The sequence below is a fragment of the Oncorhynchus mykiss genome, chromosome 5 (genome assembly GCF_057628025.1).
Source record: "Oncorhynchus mykiss isolate SJ-2025 chromosome 5, ASM5762802v1, whole genome shotgun sequence".
In the NCBI taxonomy this organism is placed as follows: domain Eukaryota; kingdom Metazoa; phylum Chordata; class Actinopteri; order Salmoniformes; family Salmonidae; genus Oncorhynchus; species Oncorhynchus mykiss.
In genome coordinates, this window is record NC_143026.1 from 14,982,282 (window position 1) to 14,999,483 (window position 17,202).

Below are 17,202 nucleotides of genomic sequence, written 5' to 3' on the forward strand. Positions count from 1 at the left end.
ACGATCACATGCAACTTTAAATGGAGCTCATGCAAGTTAACAAACATGTTGTCACATGGTTATCGAGCTAGCAAGCCAGCGAGGCAAGGTAGAATATCGTAACTAGAGCTAGATAAAGCCGGTAGAATAATATACTTGTTGAACATAGCTATAGCCATCAGTCTTGTGTGTTTTCATGGTCATCTCTCACTGTTAAGTTTGTCAAGATCACGACTTTAGCGTTAGGGTCATTCTTAAATTGCGGTAGCATTTGCTTACCTTGCCTTTGCAGCCATGAAAAACACTCTCTAATGACAAACAGTTACAGATCATACACGTTTTTGTTTATGTCGAAATGATTATCAATAATACAACATAATGCAAGTCCTTTATACTGCAAAACCTTATGTTTATGCATTGTTTAAAGTGCTTAGGGAAAGCAAATTGTCTTGTCTCAGTAGTGATGTGTAGAGTTGTCGTGACATGTTTGGGGGATTTAAAGTTATCTAGCTATTATTTTGAATGCTAGAAAGTGAAAAAATGTATTTAATATATTGTATTGATAAAAAAAATAACAAGGCTATTTATAAATAACTATTTTATTTACTAGTATAGTGTGTCCCTACGTTTTATGTTATTGGTGTTACCGCCTTGAAAATGACTTATTACAAAGATATACAAGGACCTTGAGCATTCTCTCCAGTAGCAAACTGTTGTCATGGGATCTATAATTATTAGGTAATCACACCTTTTACTATGCCATACATTTGAGGATTCCATTGATAATTTGATATCTAAATACAAAGTTAGTCAATTTAAATGAAGGGAAATAACATTGTGGGCAAAATTATGAATCATATCACTTTAGGATATATATATATTTTTTAAAGATTTATGACCTTAAATGGAGGCCACAAATGCTCAAATCTAAGAAAAATCGAATTGACCAAAAATGTCTCATTGGTGTAATCGTCATTGTTGTTACTATTGCTACTGGTGGCACAATGTTATCATAATGGTAAAAACATGTTTAAGCCATTAAGCTACCACATCTGTTGATTTAGAATGGGAAGATGTACCCCCACACACAAACAAAAAATGATGCTTGCTTGTAAACAAAACATTGCTTTATAGGTCCTTTGGGTTTCTAGAAATGACTGACACATGGCAATAGCCTCTTCAAAGTGTGTAGACTTGTGCCTTAGAAGAAGTTCTGCATTTAGTCTCTTGCCTCACAAGATTTAGTTGGGAAACAGATTGTCCTTTTTGATGTTGATAACAGTGCAAGGGAACTATGAAGCACTCATAGTGTAAAGAGACAGCGTAGAGGCCACACATGATTCTAGTGATTCTAGTGCTGCTTATTGACAAGGCATGTGACTGGTGGCCTTCAAGTCTTTATGACACCAGTTTCTTTATGGAAGAGGAAAGTGTGACGACATGGTCACCCATTAGAGAAGGAAGTGTGTGTGTGTGTGTGTGTGCGTGTGTGTGTGTGTGTGCGTGTGTGTGTGTGTGCGTGTGTGTGTGTGTGTGTGTGTGTGTGTGTGTGTGTGTGTGTGTGTGTGTGTGTGTGTGTGTGTGTGTTAAGGCTGGCTGGATGTTATCATTGGGCTAGTGCTTCCCTGTCCCTCTCGTTTCCTCCATATTTGCTGACCCCGTTCATCCGGGAAGAAGGCACTGCACCGGAAAGTCCGCTGAGTCAGCTGAAAGAAACGGAGAGAAAGTGAGAGACAGAGAGAGGGCATGTGGCATGGGAGGATAGAGGGTCTTTGACCTCTCCAGGCCTGTAGGAGTTTGACACAGAGGGACATAGGGACAAGAGGAAGTACTATAGAAAAGGTCTACTAGTTCTCTGTCTTCTGATGTGTTTGTCCAGTCCTTCTTCCTCTCAATAGTACAGGCCGATGTCTGCCCAACTAACTAACAAGCTTGTGTGCCAGACACATGGCACTCCACCCCAGTGTCTGTCAGAGATATAGTGGCTGTGGGAAGGGACCCCGCTTGCAGTTTGTGAATGAAAATGGATAGAATAAGACAAGGTTTTCTGATCTGCACGTGTGTTTTGAAACCTTGTCTTCTGATCACATAAAAGGAAGGAGTAGGATAATATGGAGATTCTAGTGTGACTCAGTTTAGATGACCGGCGAGGCTGTTTGATTATAGCAGAAAGCAGAAGTCTGGGGATATAAAAAAGGAAAGGGGAAAAAAGCAACACTGCATTTCTTTTACTGGTAACCATTAGTCAGCCGAACCACAACCGACACAATCATATGGTGTCTCGACCATGTTGCTGGACAAAACATATTGTGAGTGTGTGTGTGTGTGTGTGTGTGTGATTGCATTAAGCTTCCTCTCTAGTTTTAAAGCTGCTTTTTGCTCGAAACTTTATGATCTACCAGTGGTCTTCCCCAGGGGTCACTTGGTCACCAAATGTGTCCTCAAACAGGAGTGACTCACACTTACCTGTAACAATAATGACCATTACTGACAATGTAAAGTGGTAAAACATGGACATAATGTGTAACTGATGAGCTTTGCTGCCACCCACCCATTGTATCTGCCTGTCATAAAGATAACTTTACACGGTCATAATGACATTACCAATAATAACATCTTATTTGATTTAACTAGGCAAGTCAGTTAAGAACAAATACTATTTTACAATGACAGCCTTCCCCCGGCAACGCTGGGCCAATTGTGCACCGCCCTATAGGACTCCCAATCACGGCTGGATGTGATACAGCCTGGATTTGTACCAGGGACTGTAGTGACACCTCTTGCACCGAGATGCAGTGCCTTAGACAGCTGTGCCACTCGGGAGCTTCTGGCAAGCTATGACACCTAACAACTCAAATACATGTCTTTAATAGACACGGTTTGAGTTATCTTACACTATAAAACCAAGGCCTAGAAAAGGACTTACAATGAAGTTTCTATCATGGTTTCTGGTTTAACAGTGTTTGATGTGGTCTCATAAGCGACGATGGTGCCTTAATTGTGTAATTATGTCACAAGAGAGAGAGTCATGTGACTTCAAAGGCTCTATGTTGTCAGGGCAACAGCCTAAAAAGTCATGTTTACCCAAGGTTGAGTTTGTCTGTGTAATGGTTGTGAAAGCTGTCACAATGTTTGCAGCTGCATTTATTGATCCAGCCATTTTGCATGTAAGCTTACAAGATGGCGCCGACAGACTTTGTTTCTAGCAAGGTACTGTTAGACATTGACTGCACTGCTGGAGCTAGAAACACAAGCATTTCGCTGCACCTGCTTAAACATCTGCTCATCTGTGTACGTGACAAATAAACTTTGATTAGATTTTTATCTATGGAGTGGAACATCCCTTTAAGTTAATAAACTATTATTATTAAATATTTCTGTTATTATAAAGACCTCTGGGACATTTTCTGGAGCAGTTTGGAGATTGATTAAGATTGTAGCGAGAATTGAGTGAGTGGAATCCTGAACGCTAAACTAATTTACACAGAAGACAACAACTAGAAGTAAAAAAAATATATGCTATTGAAATCCTGCTGTAATTGTCTCTTAGTTGAACCAAGGGTACAACAGCACCGTACCTGGTCAGCAATGGTTTCACTGGCTGGTCACATATTATGTTATGGCATACAGTGCCTTCGGAAAGTATTCAGACCCCTTGACTTTTTCCAGTTTGTTACGTTACAGCCAAATTCTAAAATGGATTCCATTTTTTTAAATCCTCAGAAATCTACACACAATAACCCATAATGACAAAGCGTAAACAGGTTTTTAGAAAATTTTGCAAAACAGAAATACCTTATTTACATAAGAATTCAGACCCTTTGCTATGAGACTCGAAATTGAGCTCAGGTGCATCCTGTTTCCATTGATCATCCTTTAGATGTTTCTACAACGTTATTGGAGTCCACATGTGGTAAATTCAATTGATTGGACATGATTTGGAAAGGCACACACCTCTCAATATAAGGTCCCACAGTTGACAGTGCATGTCAGAGCAAAAACCAAGCCATGAGGTCGAAGGAATTGTCCGTAGCGCTCCGAGACAGGATTGTGTCGAGGCACAGATCTGGGGAAGGGTACTAAAACATTTCTGCAGCATTGAAGGTCCCCAAGAACACAGTGGCCTCTATCGTTCTTAAATGGAAGAAGTTTGGACCCAGCTGGCCGCCCGGCCAAACTGAGCAATTGGGGGAGAAGGGCCTTGATCAGGGAGGCAACCAAGAACCCCATGGTCACTCTGACAGAGTTCCAGAGTTCCTCTGTGGAGACGGGAGAACCTTCCAGAAGGACAACCATCTCTGCAGCACTCCACTAATCAGTGGAGTGGCCACTCTTCAATAAAAGGCACATGACAGCCCGAGTTTTCAGAAAGGCACCTAAAGACTCTCAGACCATGAGAAACAAGATTATTTGGTCTGATGAAACCAAGATTGAACTCTTTGGCCTGAATGACAAGTGTCACGTCTGGAGGAAACCTGGCACCATCCCTACAGTGAAGCATGGTGGTGGCAACATCATGCTGTGGGGATGTTTTTCAGCAGCATGAACTGGGAGACTCAGGTACAGAGAGATTCTTGATGAAAACCTGCTCCAGAGCGCTCAGGACCTCAGACTGGTGCGAAGGTTCACCTTTCAACAGGACAACGACCCTAAGCACACAGCCAAGACAATGCAGGAGTGGCTTCGGGACAAGTCTCTGAATGTCCTTGAGTGGCCCATCCAGAGCCCGGACTTGAACCCAATCAAACATCTCTGGAGAGACCTGAAAATAGCTGTGCAGCAATGCTCCCCATCCAACCTGACAGAGCTTGAGAGGATCTGCAGTGAAAAATGGGAGAAACTTCCCAAATACAGGTGTACCAAGCTTGTAGCATCACCAGGTTTTGCTTTATCATTATGGGGTATTGTGTGTAGATTGATAAGGGAAAAAAACAATTTAATAAATTTTTGAATAAGGAGGAAAGGGTAAGAGGGAGAGGGCTAGGGGACAGGGGGAGAGACAGTAGTGTGAGAGAGAGGGGGTGGGGAGAGAGGAGGGAGAGGGCTCGGGGACAGGGGGAGAGACAGTAGTGAGAGAGAGAGAGGTAGAGATAATAGTGGGATAAGGGAGAGAGAGAGAGAAGGTAAGAAGACTGAGAGACATACATGAGGTAAGGGACATTAATAGGCCCTAATGGAGTGAGAGTATTTACGGTTGGGTGACCTCACCAGCCTCCCATGCCAATAGTTATGTAATGGCACATTGGGGGGTGGGGGTGTGTGTGTGTTAACCCTTTGCTCACTTACCCCCCAGTAAAGTAGAAAGACTGAAATGGCACGCTGAAAGCGTACACTCCATGCTTGATGTGTTTATACGCCCTTGTCTCTATATCTCATGGGTAGCTAGTTTGAAACCATACACACTGAAATAAAACATGCCTTATTACAATGGGGACCAGGTGTGTTAACACCTGACCATGGTACACAGTTTTCATCAAACATATTTGTTAACATCTCTCTCTCTCTCTCTCTCTCTCTCTCTCTCTCTCTCTCTCTCTCTCTCTCTCTCTCTCTCTCTCTCTCTCTCTCTCTTTTTTTTTTTTAAACTCTGTTTATTAAGTTTTGAACATACACACACACAGACAAGACAAAGCAATATAAATATAAATAATATACTCTCTGTCTCTCTTTCTGTCTCTCTCTCTCCAGCTGGGCTTTGCTGACCTCAACATGGCGGAGTTTGCTGGCTCAGGCTCCACTGTGCGCTGCTGTATCCTCGAGGGCTACGACACTAAGAACACTCGTCAGGACAACTCCATTCTCAAGGTAACCACACACAAACTCACACGTTCACATGAGCTTATCGAAACCCCATGTGCAAGGATGTGTCCTTTGTACACGTGGTGGCGAAACCCAGAGAGCAAGACCATGTTGAGACTTGTTCAGGAATGGTTCAGGTTGAATAAACAGTTTTCCTTCCCACTAGGCATTGGATAGGTATTTGCAGGGGCCCTAAATGGTTATCTGATGGATGAATAGAAAGATATTGCCAGGTCTCTTGGCTTATTTCTAACCTGACTCTTTTATAGAGCTTACTCACATACCATACATACTTTCATTTGACCATAGAAACATTGTATTACACTGAGGAAGTGAACAGTAGTTATTCTACTACAAAGGCTGCAGTGTTTTGTTGTAACAATATACAATGATGTTGATGGTGATTATGTTGATGATGATAATGTTATTACAATTTTTTCTAGGTTACTATTGGAATTACACTTTTGTCGGGGGATCCTTGCTTCAAAACGTGAGTTGGACCTCTGGCGCCACCTCTTGGCCAAAATGTATACCATCAACGTCTAAAATAGATTATTTTGTTGCTTTAAGTCACTACAATGAACACTGATAGGCGCTCTACCATTGACCTAATTCTACAAGATTTCCTCCTCTCACTCTCATTCAAACTTTGGTTTTCTTAACCTTTGTCAACTTAGTACTTTTCATTCTCTTTAGTACCCATGGTTGTTTAGTTCTGCTGTGACAAATATGATCAAATATTACTTAATTAATCTGTGTTTTCAATGCTTACTTTGAACTTAATTACACAGTGAACTTTGACCTTCTAGGCCCCCCAGCACAGCCAAGTCCATCTCGATCCCGGGCCAGGACCCCTCCCTGCAGCTGGACTGTAAAGGCGAGGGCACCGATGCCAACTCAAACCCTCCCCCAGGGGGCGTCATCAGGACATCATCAGGACGGCCCCTCAAACCCAGACTCCCCTCAGCTCCCCTCAACTCTGGTACAACAGACAATCACACCCAATCACAGCTGACTGTTTACACATGATGATTTATTTGTATCTATTTCATTTGATTGTTATTTCAATAAGTTGACTCCTGTGTTGTCTATATGGGGTGCCATTTGTAACATGCTACTGTGTATTTTGTGAACAAGTGTCATTCTGTGCCACAGAAAGCTAACATCCTGTGTGTTGTGTTGTGGCTCCAGGTCTACCCGAGCAGATGGAGCAGAGCCTGCCCAGCCCAGATGAGGTCTTCCACATAGGACACTCCCGGAACTCCAGCTATGCCAGCCAGCAGAGCAAGATATCAGGTCAGTCAGCCTCTTTTGGATTGCCATGTTGAGTATGTTGGTAGGAGAAGAGTGAAGCTGCCCCTAGGCGCTGATATTGGGTCTGTTTTGCATTTTCCCCACTAATGGTCAAGGTTAGGTTTAGGGGAGGGGAAGTTTATCCTAGATCTGTACCTAGAGGAAACTTCGCACTGGAGCATTTTGACACGGGGCCATAGCTACTCAAGTCAGGGTCTCCATTCGCCCATAGATGACATCTTAGCCCTGGACAAACTCAATTAGGTTCCAGTGATTTGATCTAAAAGATTTCATGACGGGGGAGGATCATTATGGACAAATAATATCAAGTCTGGCATGGGGTTATATGATAACCCCATGTGTGTGTGTGTGTGTGTGTGTGTATAATTGACTTGTATGTCTTCCCATCCTCCCCTTTCCTCCAGGGTACAGTACGGAGCACTCTCGCTCCTCCAGCCTAACAGACCTCACACACCGGCGTAACACCTCCACAAGCAGTAGCACTTCTGGGGGCCTGGCCACCCCCACCCAGACCCCCCACGCACATGCACACGCCCTCGCCAACCCCCACCCCCTTGCAGCAGACCCCCAGACAACCGGAGAGCCTGGCACCAAGTGTGAGAGACCCCCGCGGCCACCGCGGCCCATCCTGCTCTCCAACAGACCCTCCAGGCAAGCTACAGCACACACACACACACACACAAATATACACACACACACACACACACACACGCACACACACACACACACACACACACACACACACACACACACACACACACACACACACACACACACACACACACACACAAATATACACAGACACACACAAATATACACAGACACACACACACACACACACATATTTATGCAATAAGGCCCGAGGGGGTGTGGTATATGGCCAATATACCACGGCTAAGGGATGTTCTTAAGTATGATGCAACGCCGAGTGCCTGGATACAGCCCTTAGGAGTGGTATATTGGCCATATACCACAAAGCCATGTTTTGTCATACCTGCGGTATACGGTCTAATATACCACGGTGGTCAGCCAAACAGCATTCACGGCTCGAACCACCCAGTTTATAAAAACACACACACCACACATATACGCTGATTTCGCAAAACATTAAGAACACATTCCTAACATTGAGTTGCACCCCGTTTTTGCCCTCAGAACAGCCTCAATTCATCAGGGCATGGACTCTACAATGTGTCGAAAGCATTCCACAGGGATGCTGGCCCATGTTCACTTCAATGATTCCCACAGTTGTGTCAAGTTGGCTGGATGTCCTTTGGGTGGTGAAACATTCTTGAGACACACGGGAAACTGTTGAGCATGAAACTGCAGCGTTGCAGTTCTTGACACAAACCGGTGCGCCTGGTACCTGCTACCATCCCCCATTCAAAAGGCACTTAAATATTTTGTCTTACCCATTCACCCCCTGAATAGTACACATACACAATCCATGTCTCAAATGTTTTAAGGCTTAAACATCCTTCTTTAACCTGTCTCCTTCCCTTCATCTACGCTGATTGAAGTGGATTTAACAGATGACATCAATAAGGGATCATAGCTTTCACCTGGATTCACCTGGTCAGTCTGTCATGGAAAGAGCAGGTGTTCTTAATGTTTTGTACACTCAATGTATATACAGTACCAGTCAAAAGTTTGGACACACCTACTCATTCAAGGGTTTTTCTACATTTTCTACATTGTAGAATAATAGTAAAGACATAAAAACTATGAAATAGCACATATGGAATCATGTAGTAAGCAGAAAAATATATGTTAGATTCTTCAAAGTAGCCACCCTTTGCCTTGATGACAGCTTTGCTCACTCTTGGCATTTTCTCAACCAGCTTCATAAGGTAGTCACCTGGAATGCTTTTCCAACGGTCTTGAAGGAGTTCCCACATATGCTGAGCACTTGTTGGCTGCTTTTCCTTCACTCTGCGGTCCAACTCATCCCAAACCATCTCAATTGGGTTGAGGTCGGGTGGTTGTGGAGGCCAGGCCATCTGATACAGCACTCCTTAACTCTCCTTCTTGGTCAAATAGCCCTTACACAGCCTGGAGGTGTGTTTTGGGTAATTGTCCTGTTGAAAATCAAATGATAGTCCCACTAAACGCAAACCAGATGGGATGGCGTATCGCTGCAGAATGCTGTGGTAGCCATGCTGGTTAAGTGTGCCTTGAATTCTAAATAAATCACTGACAGTGTCACCAGCAAAGCAACCCCACACCACCACACCTCCTCCTCCATGCTTCACAGTGGGAACCACACATGCAGAGATCATCCGTTCACGTACTCTGCGTCTCACAAAGACACGGTGGTTGGAACCAAAAATCTCAAATTTGGACTCATCAGACCAAAGGACAGATTTCCACCGGTCTAATGTCCATTGCTCATGTTTCTTGGCCCAAGCAAATCTCTTATTATTATTTGTGTCCTTTAGTAGTGGTTTCTTTGCAGCAATTCGACTTGGACTTTTACCAAATAGGGCTCTCTTCTGTATACCAACCCTACCTTGTCACTACACATCTGATTGGCTCAAACGCATTGAAGAGGAAAAAAAATCCACAAATTAACTTTTAACAAGGCACACCTGTTAATTGAAATGCATTCCAGGTGACTATCTCATGAAGCTGGTTGAGAGAATGCCAAAAGTGTGCAAAGCTGTCATCAAGGCAAAGGGTGGCTACTTTGAAGAATCTAAAATCTATTTAGATTTGTTTAACACTTTTTGGGTTACTACATGATTCCATATGTGTTATTTCATAATGTTGATGTCTTCACTGTTATTCTACAATGTAGAAAATAGTAAAAATTAAGAAATTACCCTGGAATAAGTAGGTGTGTCCTCACTTTTGACTGGTACTGTATATACACACACACATATATTTGTATTTCTTTGTCATGACATTTATTCCCAAAAATCTAAATTGTTGCTGGGCCAAAAACCCTGAATATAAAGAAAGGAAAAGCATGCAGACAGTAGACGCTACTCAGAAGTGCTTTATTCCTGCACCTCAACCAATAACTTTTTGGCAGTAATATATCGAACACCGTTTTGGTTGTACCGTGTCAAAAAGGTACACGTCAAATATGGAGACAAGTATGACCTGATTAGCATTCAATAGTTATAGCCTTGGTGAGACGTTCAGCACAATCACTGATGGCTGAGATGACAAACAACATCTGACCGAGGCTAACTGCATCACCGTCAACAACCGTCAACAACCATTGAAAATAGCATCAATCAGATGTTGTTGGGTTAACCCTGTCATGTGACATGCCAGGAGGAAGAAGGACACGGTTGAGAGTCAACCCACCTGGGTGGATGATACGCGCATCGACGCCGACGACATCGTGGACAAGATTATCCAGAGCCAGAACTTTGCCGATGTCAGCGGCCATGAAGAAGGTAAGGGTAGGAAGAAGGTTGTGTTGATGGAACAGTGAGCATGACCACACAGTGATAATGTTTTGCTTCTCTCTCATCTCCTCACTGTTTTCTCCTCTACCTATTCTCTCCCTCTCTTTCTTGCTTCCATACACAGACAGCAACCTCAGATTGTTTGTCAGCAAAGATGGAACTACAGCCCTAAGTGGGTTACAACTGGGGAACAAGTGAGTTTGTGCATGCCAGAATGTCTGTGTACAGTATGTTATTACATGATCAAAAAGATAATTTATTATGGTTATTATTATGGTAGTGAAATAAATAAATGAATCCCTTACTCTTCTTCTGTGTTTGCTGTAGGGTGACTGCTGGCGTCTTTGAGCCAGTGGTGATCGAGAGCCACTAGCGATGAGTGTGTGTGTGTTCACACAAATGCACATACCCCTGTCTTTTGAGTTACACCACTTCAACAAACACCACTAAACAACATATGTAACCCTTTAATGAGATATTTACGGTGATGGTGGTGGGAGGTGTAATTTATGAATAATCCATTCATGTAGAAAACGTTTTTATATTCATGCTTTCATCTGGGGGACCATAGGTGTAAAGTGTGCAAACTACTTGATAGAGAGAGAAATGGGAAACCATTGCACCGTGGGAGTTGTAGTGAAACACTGAAAATCAGGAAAAAGCTTGCCACACAGGTTGCGTTGGAGGCAAATGTGGCTGCCTCAAAAAGTTGGAATGTTATGATTTACCCTGTTTGTATCATTTTTGAACAATGTTTGTGTATGATAATGGTTGGGGATACATTTAGTTATTCAAATAACAAATATAAATTCAAATGAGGGGAGATTACGTTATCAAAGAAAGACTTGGTTACAAACTACTAAATAGAGAAATTGAACAGGCCATTTGAACTAGGCTTGAATGGGTGGTTTTCAATGTGAAATGTTCTATATTTGATGACCCCTTGCAATCCCCCGATTTCAGAAACCGTACCAGACCTGGGGTCAAAATTACGTTATAGCCCAAAGAACCCATGTTATAGAATAAAATTATATATACATTATAGAATATATTATAAATGGCAGAATGTTTTAGAATATAGGCTTATATATAATATGATCATAGATCATGTTGAAATACGGACCTCAGAAAGAGAAACGCGTGCACATATGGCTGGCCATATGCAACTGTGCATACGGCATGGTCAATGATTCATCCATTACTCTAGTCTAGGTAAATGCAGGCAGGATTGGTAATCAATTACTGTGGTACAGGTAAATGCAGGAAGGATTGATAATTGATTACTGTAGTCTAGATAAATGCAGGCAGGATTGGTAATCGAGTACTGGAGTCTAGGTAAATGCAGGCAGGATTGGTAATCGATTACTGTAGTCTAAGCCCTTGATCCTCTCCTCCCCTGGGTCTTGTACATAGTCTTCTTTACATCCGTAATGTGGGACACTATCCTCAAGCTCACCAGCTGGCTTGGTGACTATACCGTAAGTGGAAAAGTTGGAAAATCAGAGGGGGACATTTCTTTCTTTCTTTCTTTCCTTTCTTTCTTTCTTTCTTTCTTTCTTTCTTTCTTTCTTTCTTTCTTTCTTTCTTTCTTTCTTTCTTTCTTTCTTTCTTTCTTTCTTTCTTTCTTTCTTTCTTTCTTTCTTTCTTTCTTTCTTTCTTTCTGTCTGTCTGTCTGTCTGTCTGTCTGTCCTGTCCTGTCCTGTCCTGTCCTGTCCTGTCCTGTCTGTCTCAGTAGTTTTGTCCCTTGACTGTCGCTCATTTGTCCTGTATGTCAGACCCAATTATTTTTTTTGTGTCTGTCTGTCTGTCTCAGTAGTTTTGTCCCTCGACGGTCGCTCATTTGTCCTGTATGTCAGACCCAATTATTTTGTGTCACCATGCCCATGACATCCCTCCATGTTGTCAAGGGACTGTCGCTCATTTGTCCTGTATGTCAGACCCAATAATTTTGTGTCACCATGCCCATGACATCCCTCCATGTTGTCAAGGACTGGAGTTGTCAATGAATTAAGTTACTAGGTTTCTGGGAGAAAAAAAATAATCGTCTTGATCTGCAAGGAAGCCCTTTTGTATTTGTGTTCTCAACAAATCAATGCTTACAGTGAGACTCAAAAAGGAAACTCGACTGCATATTATTTCAAATATGCTTTCTCAATGCAAGCCAGGTCACTGATTTTGATTGAGTGGGGGCCCTTAAATGGTTTGGTTACCGAAGTGGGTTACTAAAGATGGCTGGCTAACTTAGTAATCCTTCTTTGTGAAATACCTTCTATGTGGGCTTGGCTAGAACTGTCCAACTGTTGCCCTTCCACTAAGCCTCAATATCACCAGTCGTTATCAAGCGTAATGAACTGACAATTGAATAAGGGCTCTAATGATAAAACTGACAGTGGTATCTGGTCATCTTCATTTAATTGAACAAGCTATTCTATTTGCAGGGGAGAAATGTAATTTTATTTCTGTCGCCCCCGGATTTGGATCCCGTTAGAAGAACATTGCATTGTGGGTATGGTGTAGTCAGAGCCAATCAGAGCTAACAATGGAGGATTTTGAGTAGAAACTCCCCTCTCATCCCCAAATGACAATGGCCTCTTGTATGTGTGTTTGTGCCTGCGCATATCTTTTTTAGGGAGGGAGTGGAAAAGAGGAAATGTCCATGTGTGTGTGTGTGTGTACTTCCGTGCATTGTCTGTGTGTGTGTCTGTGCGTGTGTGTGTCTGTGTGTGTGTCTGTGCGTGTGCAAGTTGAAGAGCTTGCCACTCACCTGTCTCACGGTTCTTGACCCCTGAGTAACGTTTCAGTTGATCTGAAAGCCCTCAGCAGGAAAATGGACCTAATGCTCGCGCCTTAGCCTGTCTTATCGCCCTTAGCCTGTCTTATCGCCCTTAGTCTGTTCATTTGAAATGTATTTTAAAGGAAAAGTGCAATATGGGCTTTCATCTACACACCTGTAGCTTCAACATAGCTTCCTAACAAGGATGTTTTTTTTTACAACCGACATAAGGTGTATTTCACTCTCCACCTTCCGTCGTTGTCATTGTAGATGCTGTGTGCATACTGTATGTGAAAAAAAAAGAAACAATGAATGCATAAACTTTAACTTCACTGACGTGCATACACATGCATGGGGAAATGTTGACAGGTTTTCTTAGCTTTATTTGTATGTGTCAAGCTGATATGGACCATTCAACTCTATTTCATCAAGTTTGATTATACAAGCCCTCTGTAACACAGTGAATCTGTATTTTAGCGTGAGCTTCTTTTACAACCAAACCAATTGATTTCTTTCATTACACTGTTACACTGTCTATCTCGTAGTAGTGTAGTCCCAAGCATTTTATTCATGGTAATGGTTATAATGGCAAACACTTGATTCATATTTGACTTGTTTTAACTTTTACCAGCTGGCTGGTTTATTTGTTCTATGCAGCAGAGATGTATTGGTAAACCTGTACCTGTGCTCTACTTTGAAACATTGAAAAATCAAGTATACAAAAAAAAATTATACACTAAAGAGTTGTAATAATTGGTTATTTCTGATTCCCCTGCTACTGTTTTTATTTTTTACAAGAGGGCTCATTGTATATTTCTTAAATTGTTTGGGTTCTGTTTTCGTACATTCTTGACTATTTGTAACCTGTGATTTTTCTAACAAACGAGTTGAACCAATATGTTAACATGAGATTCTGCTGTCATGAATGGAGCGCTAAGGATTTTCTGCTGCATATTTGAAATATGAATTAATCAACACATCACTATGGAGGGTGAGGTTTCTCTGATGCAACACATCACTATGGAGGGTGAGGTTTCTCTGATGCAACACATCACTATGGAGGGTGAGGTTTCTCTGATGCAACACATCACTATGGAGGGTGAGGTTTCTCTGATGCAACACATCACTATGGAGGGTGAGGTTTCTCTGATGCAACACATCACTATGGAGGGTGAGGTTTCTCTGATGCAACACATCACTATGGAGGGTGAGGTTTCTCTGATGCAACACATCACTATGGAGGGTGAGGTTTCTCTGATGCAACACATCACTATGGAGGGTGAGGTTTCTCTGATGCAACACATCACTATGGAGGGTGAGGTTTCTCTGATGCAACACATCACTATGGAGGGTGAGGTTTCTCTGATGCAACACATCACTATGGAGGGTGAGGTTTCTCTGATGCAACACATCACTATGGAGGGTGAGGTTTCTCTGATGCAACACATCACTATGGAGGGTCAGGTTTCTCTGATGCAACACATCACTATGGAGGGTGAGGTTTCTCTGATGCAACACATCACTATGGAGGTGTGAGGTTTCTCTGATGCAACACATCATCAGATATTTGTCATCGCTTTTCAGCCACTATATCACCTACATTTTGTGGGTTGAAGAACTTGGTAGGTAAGAGGATGGCAGTCAAGACAGATTGCTCTCTGAAAGACCGAGTACTGTAAATCACTTTCATTGTTCAATCAGATATTAAAAATCAATAATTTCTTTGAATATCATCATTTGCAAACTCACATGGACCTTTCCTAAGGCTAATCAGCTCAGTAGGTAGGGGAACCAGAATTTAATGGGGACCAGATATACCATTCCTCTGTCTGAAACCTTGGCTGTATGATATTCATGATAACAGCACTTAGGTCTGGACTACTAACTTGACGTAACATTTTATCTATTTCAATTATTTATCCTCTATTTCTTTTATTTTTGTTCATCTTTGTAAAGGGATTTTAAAACTATGCACACGAGTCCAAGACTCCGAGAGGTCCACCCAAACTCATGACCTTAAGAATTATAATATTAATAATAAGAGATGTATATGATTAAAAAAGTCAACAGTTAATGAATTTATATCAATAGACGACTATTGAAATGACTATTTTTCTGATTTTCCAGAATTATTTAGACATTTATTGTAAACACACATACACAGGTATTGCTCCAAAGTTTTCATCTTTTTTTTTCTCCTAAAATGCATTTATTCTATCACATTCAACTCACACTGTGACATGATGAATTGGAACTATATCTGTACACACATTGTAATGTTTCCTATTCAAGATGGTAAATGTCTATTTGAACAATTTAAATGTCATATTTTGGGGAAATAAAGCTGTTGTTGGGTATCTAAAAAAAACTTGTTGGCTGATTTATTACACATTCATAATACAATGTACCTCTCAATTTCATATAGGAGGCCATACAGTAACTCCATAATGATCATGCTGTTACTTTGACTCCATCTTGTAGTGGAATTATGTCTGAGTTACAAGTGTACAGTATCTCCAAGACACAACAATCACTTACATGTGATTAAGCAATGAATCATCTAGCTGGTACCACTATCATTCACATTTACCAAGGAACATGTTGCAATAGTAATTTCAACTAAGCTTCCGGAGGACCTATAATCCTTTCACTCCCTCCTCTCTACCTTCTGTTCCTCTGTATTTTCTGCTAAATACACTTTCTATCGCTCAAAATTTCAAGCTTCTCCCTCTAACCCTAGGAATCTCTTTTCCACCTTCTTCTTCCTCCTTAATCCTCCACATATTCTCACTACTGGTGCCCCCCAGGGCTAGGTTATAGGTCCTCTCCTCTTCTCTCTAAACACCAAGTCACTTGGCTCCGAAATATATTCTCACATGGTGTCTCCTATCATTGGTATGCGGATGACACTCAAATACTTTTCTCCATCCCCCCTTCTGACACCCAGGTGGCGACACGCATCTCTGCGTGCCTGACAGATATCTCCACTTGGATGTCGGCCCACCACCTCAAGCTCAACCTCGGCAAGACGGAGCTGCTCTTCCTCCTGAGGAAGACCTTCCCGCTCTAAGACCTCTCCATCACGGTTGACTACACGGTGCCCCCTCCCAGAGTGCAAATAACCTTGGTGTGACCCTGGACCCTGTCGTTCTCTGCAAACATCAAAGCAGTGACTCGCTCCTGCAGGTACATACTCTACAACATCCGTAGAGTACGACCCTACCTCACACAGGAAGCGGCGCAGGTCCTAATCCATGCACTTGTAATTGCCCATCTGGGTTACGACAACTCACTGTTGGCTGGGCTCTTCGCTTGTGCCATCAAACCCATGCAATTTATCGAGAACGTTGCAGCCCACCTGGTGTTCAGCCTTTCCAAGTTCTCCCATGTCATCCCGCTCCTCCACACACTCCACTGGCTTCCAGTCGAAGCTTGCATCCACTACAAGACCATGGTCCTTGCCTACGGAGCAGCAAGAGCAACTGACCCTCATTACCTTCATGCTATGTTCAAACCCTACACCCCAAACTGAGTACTCTGTCCTGCTACCACTTGGCCCTCCCACTCCTATGGAAGGACAGCTCCCACTCAGCCCAGTCAAAGCGCTTCGTTGTCCTGGCACCACAATGGTGGAATCAGTTCCCCCTTAAGATAGGACAGCAGAGTCCCAGCCCATCTTCTAAAAACATCTGAAACCCTACTTCTTCAAAGAGTATCTTAGATAATCCCACAGCACCCCCTCACACCCCCTCCTCACCCCACCCCCATTTTTTTTAAGCAGAACCTTTTTATTTTGTGAACTAACACTCGCACTTGACTCTTTGCTATTTGCTGATAGCTACGTTGAGGAAAAATGTACTTACCATGACTGTGATATGTGGGTTGTCCAACCTTTTTAATTTTTTGACTCCTTTTTCT

The 17,202-nt window shown here is 42.3% G+C and overlaps 1 protein-coding gene across 1 annotated transcript in view; it reads left to right on the plus strand.

Annotated features, from left to right (window-relative positions):
* eeig1b (estrogen-induced osteoclastogenesis regulator 1b) overlaps nucleotides 1-14,263 on the plus strand; it is a 76,568-nt gene extending 62,305 nt beyond the window's left edge. The window contains exons 5-12 of the mRNA XM_090233830.1: nucleotides 5,668-5,784; nucleotides 6,222-6,268; nucleotides 6,588-6,760; nucleotides 6,970-7,074; nucleotides 7,497-7,743; nucleotides 10,375-10,499; nucleotides 10,636-10,705; nucleotides 10,839-14,263. Coding sequence (XP_090089956.1) covers nucleotides 5,668-5,784; nucleotides 6,222-6,268; nucleotides 6,588-6,760; nucleotides 6,970-7,074; nucleotides 7,497-7,743; nucleotides 10,375-10,499; nucleotides 10,636-10,705; nucleotides 10,839-10,884 — 930 coding nt within the window. The 3' untranslated portion in view covers nucleotides 10,885-14,263. The remainder of the gene's footprint in view (nucleotides 1-5,667; nucleotides 5,785-6,221; nucleotides 6,269-6,587; nucleotides 6,761-6,969; nucleotides 7,075-7,496; nucleotides 7,744-10,374; nucleotides 10,500-10,635; nucleotides 10,706-10,838) is intronic.
* Nucleotides 14,264-17,202: the final 2,939 nt, after the last annotated feature.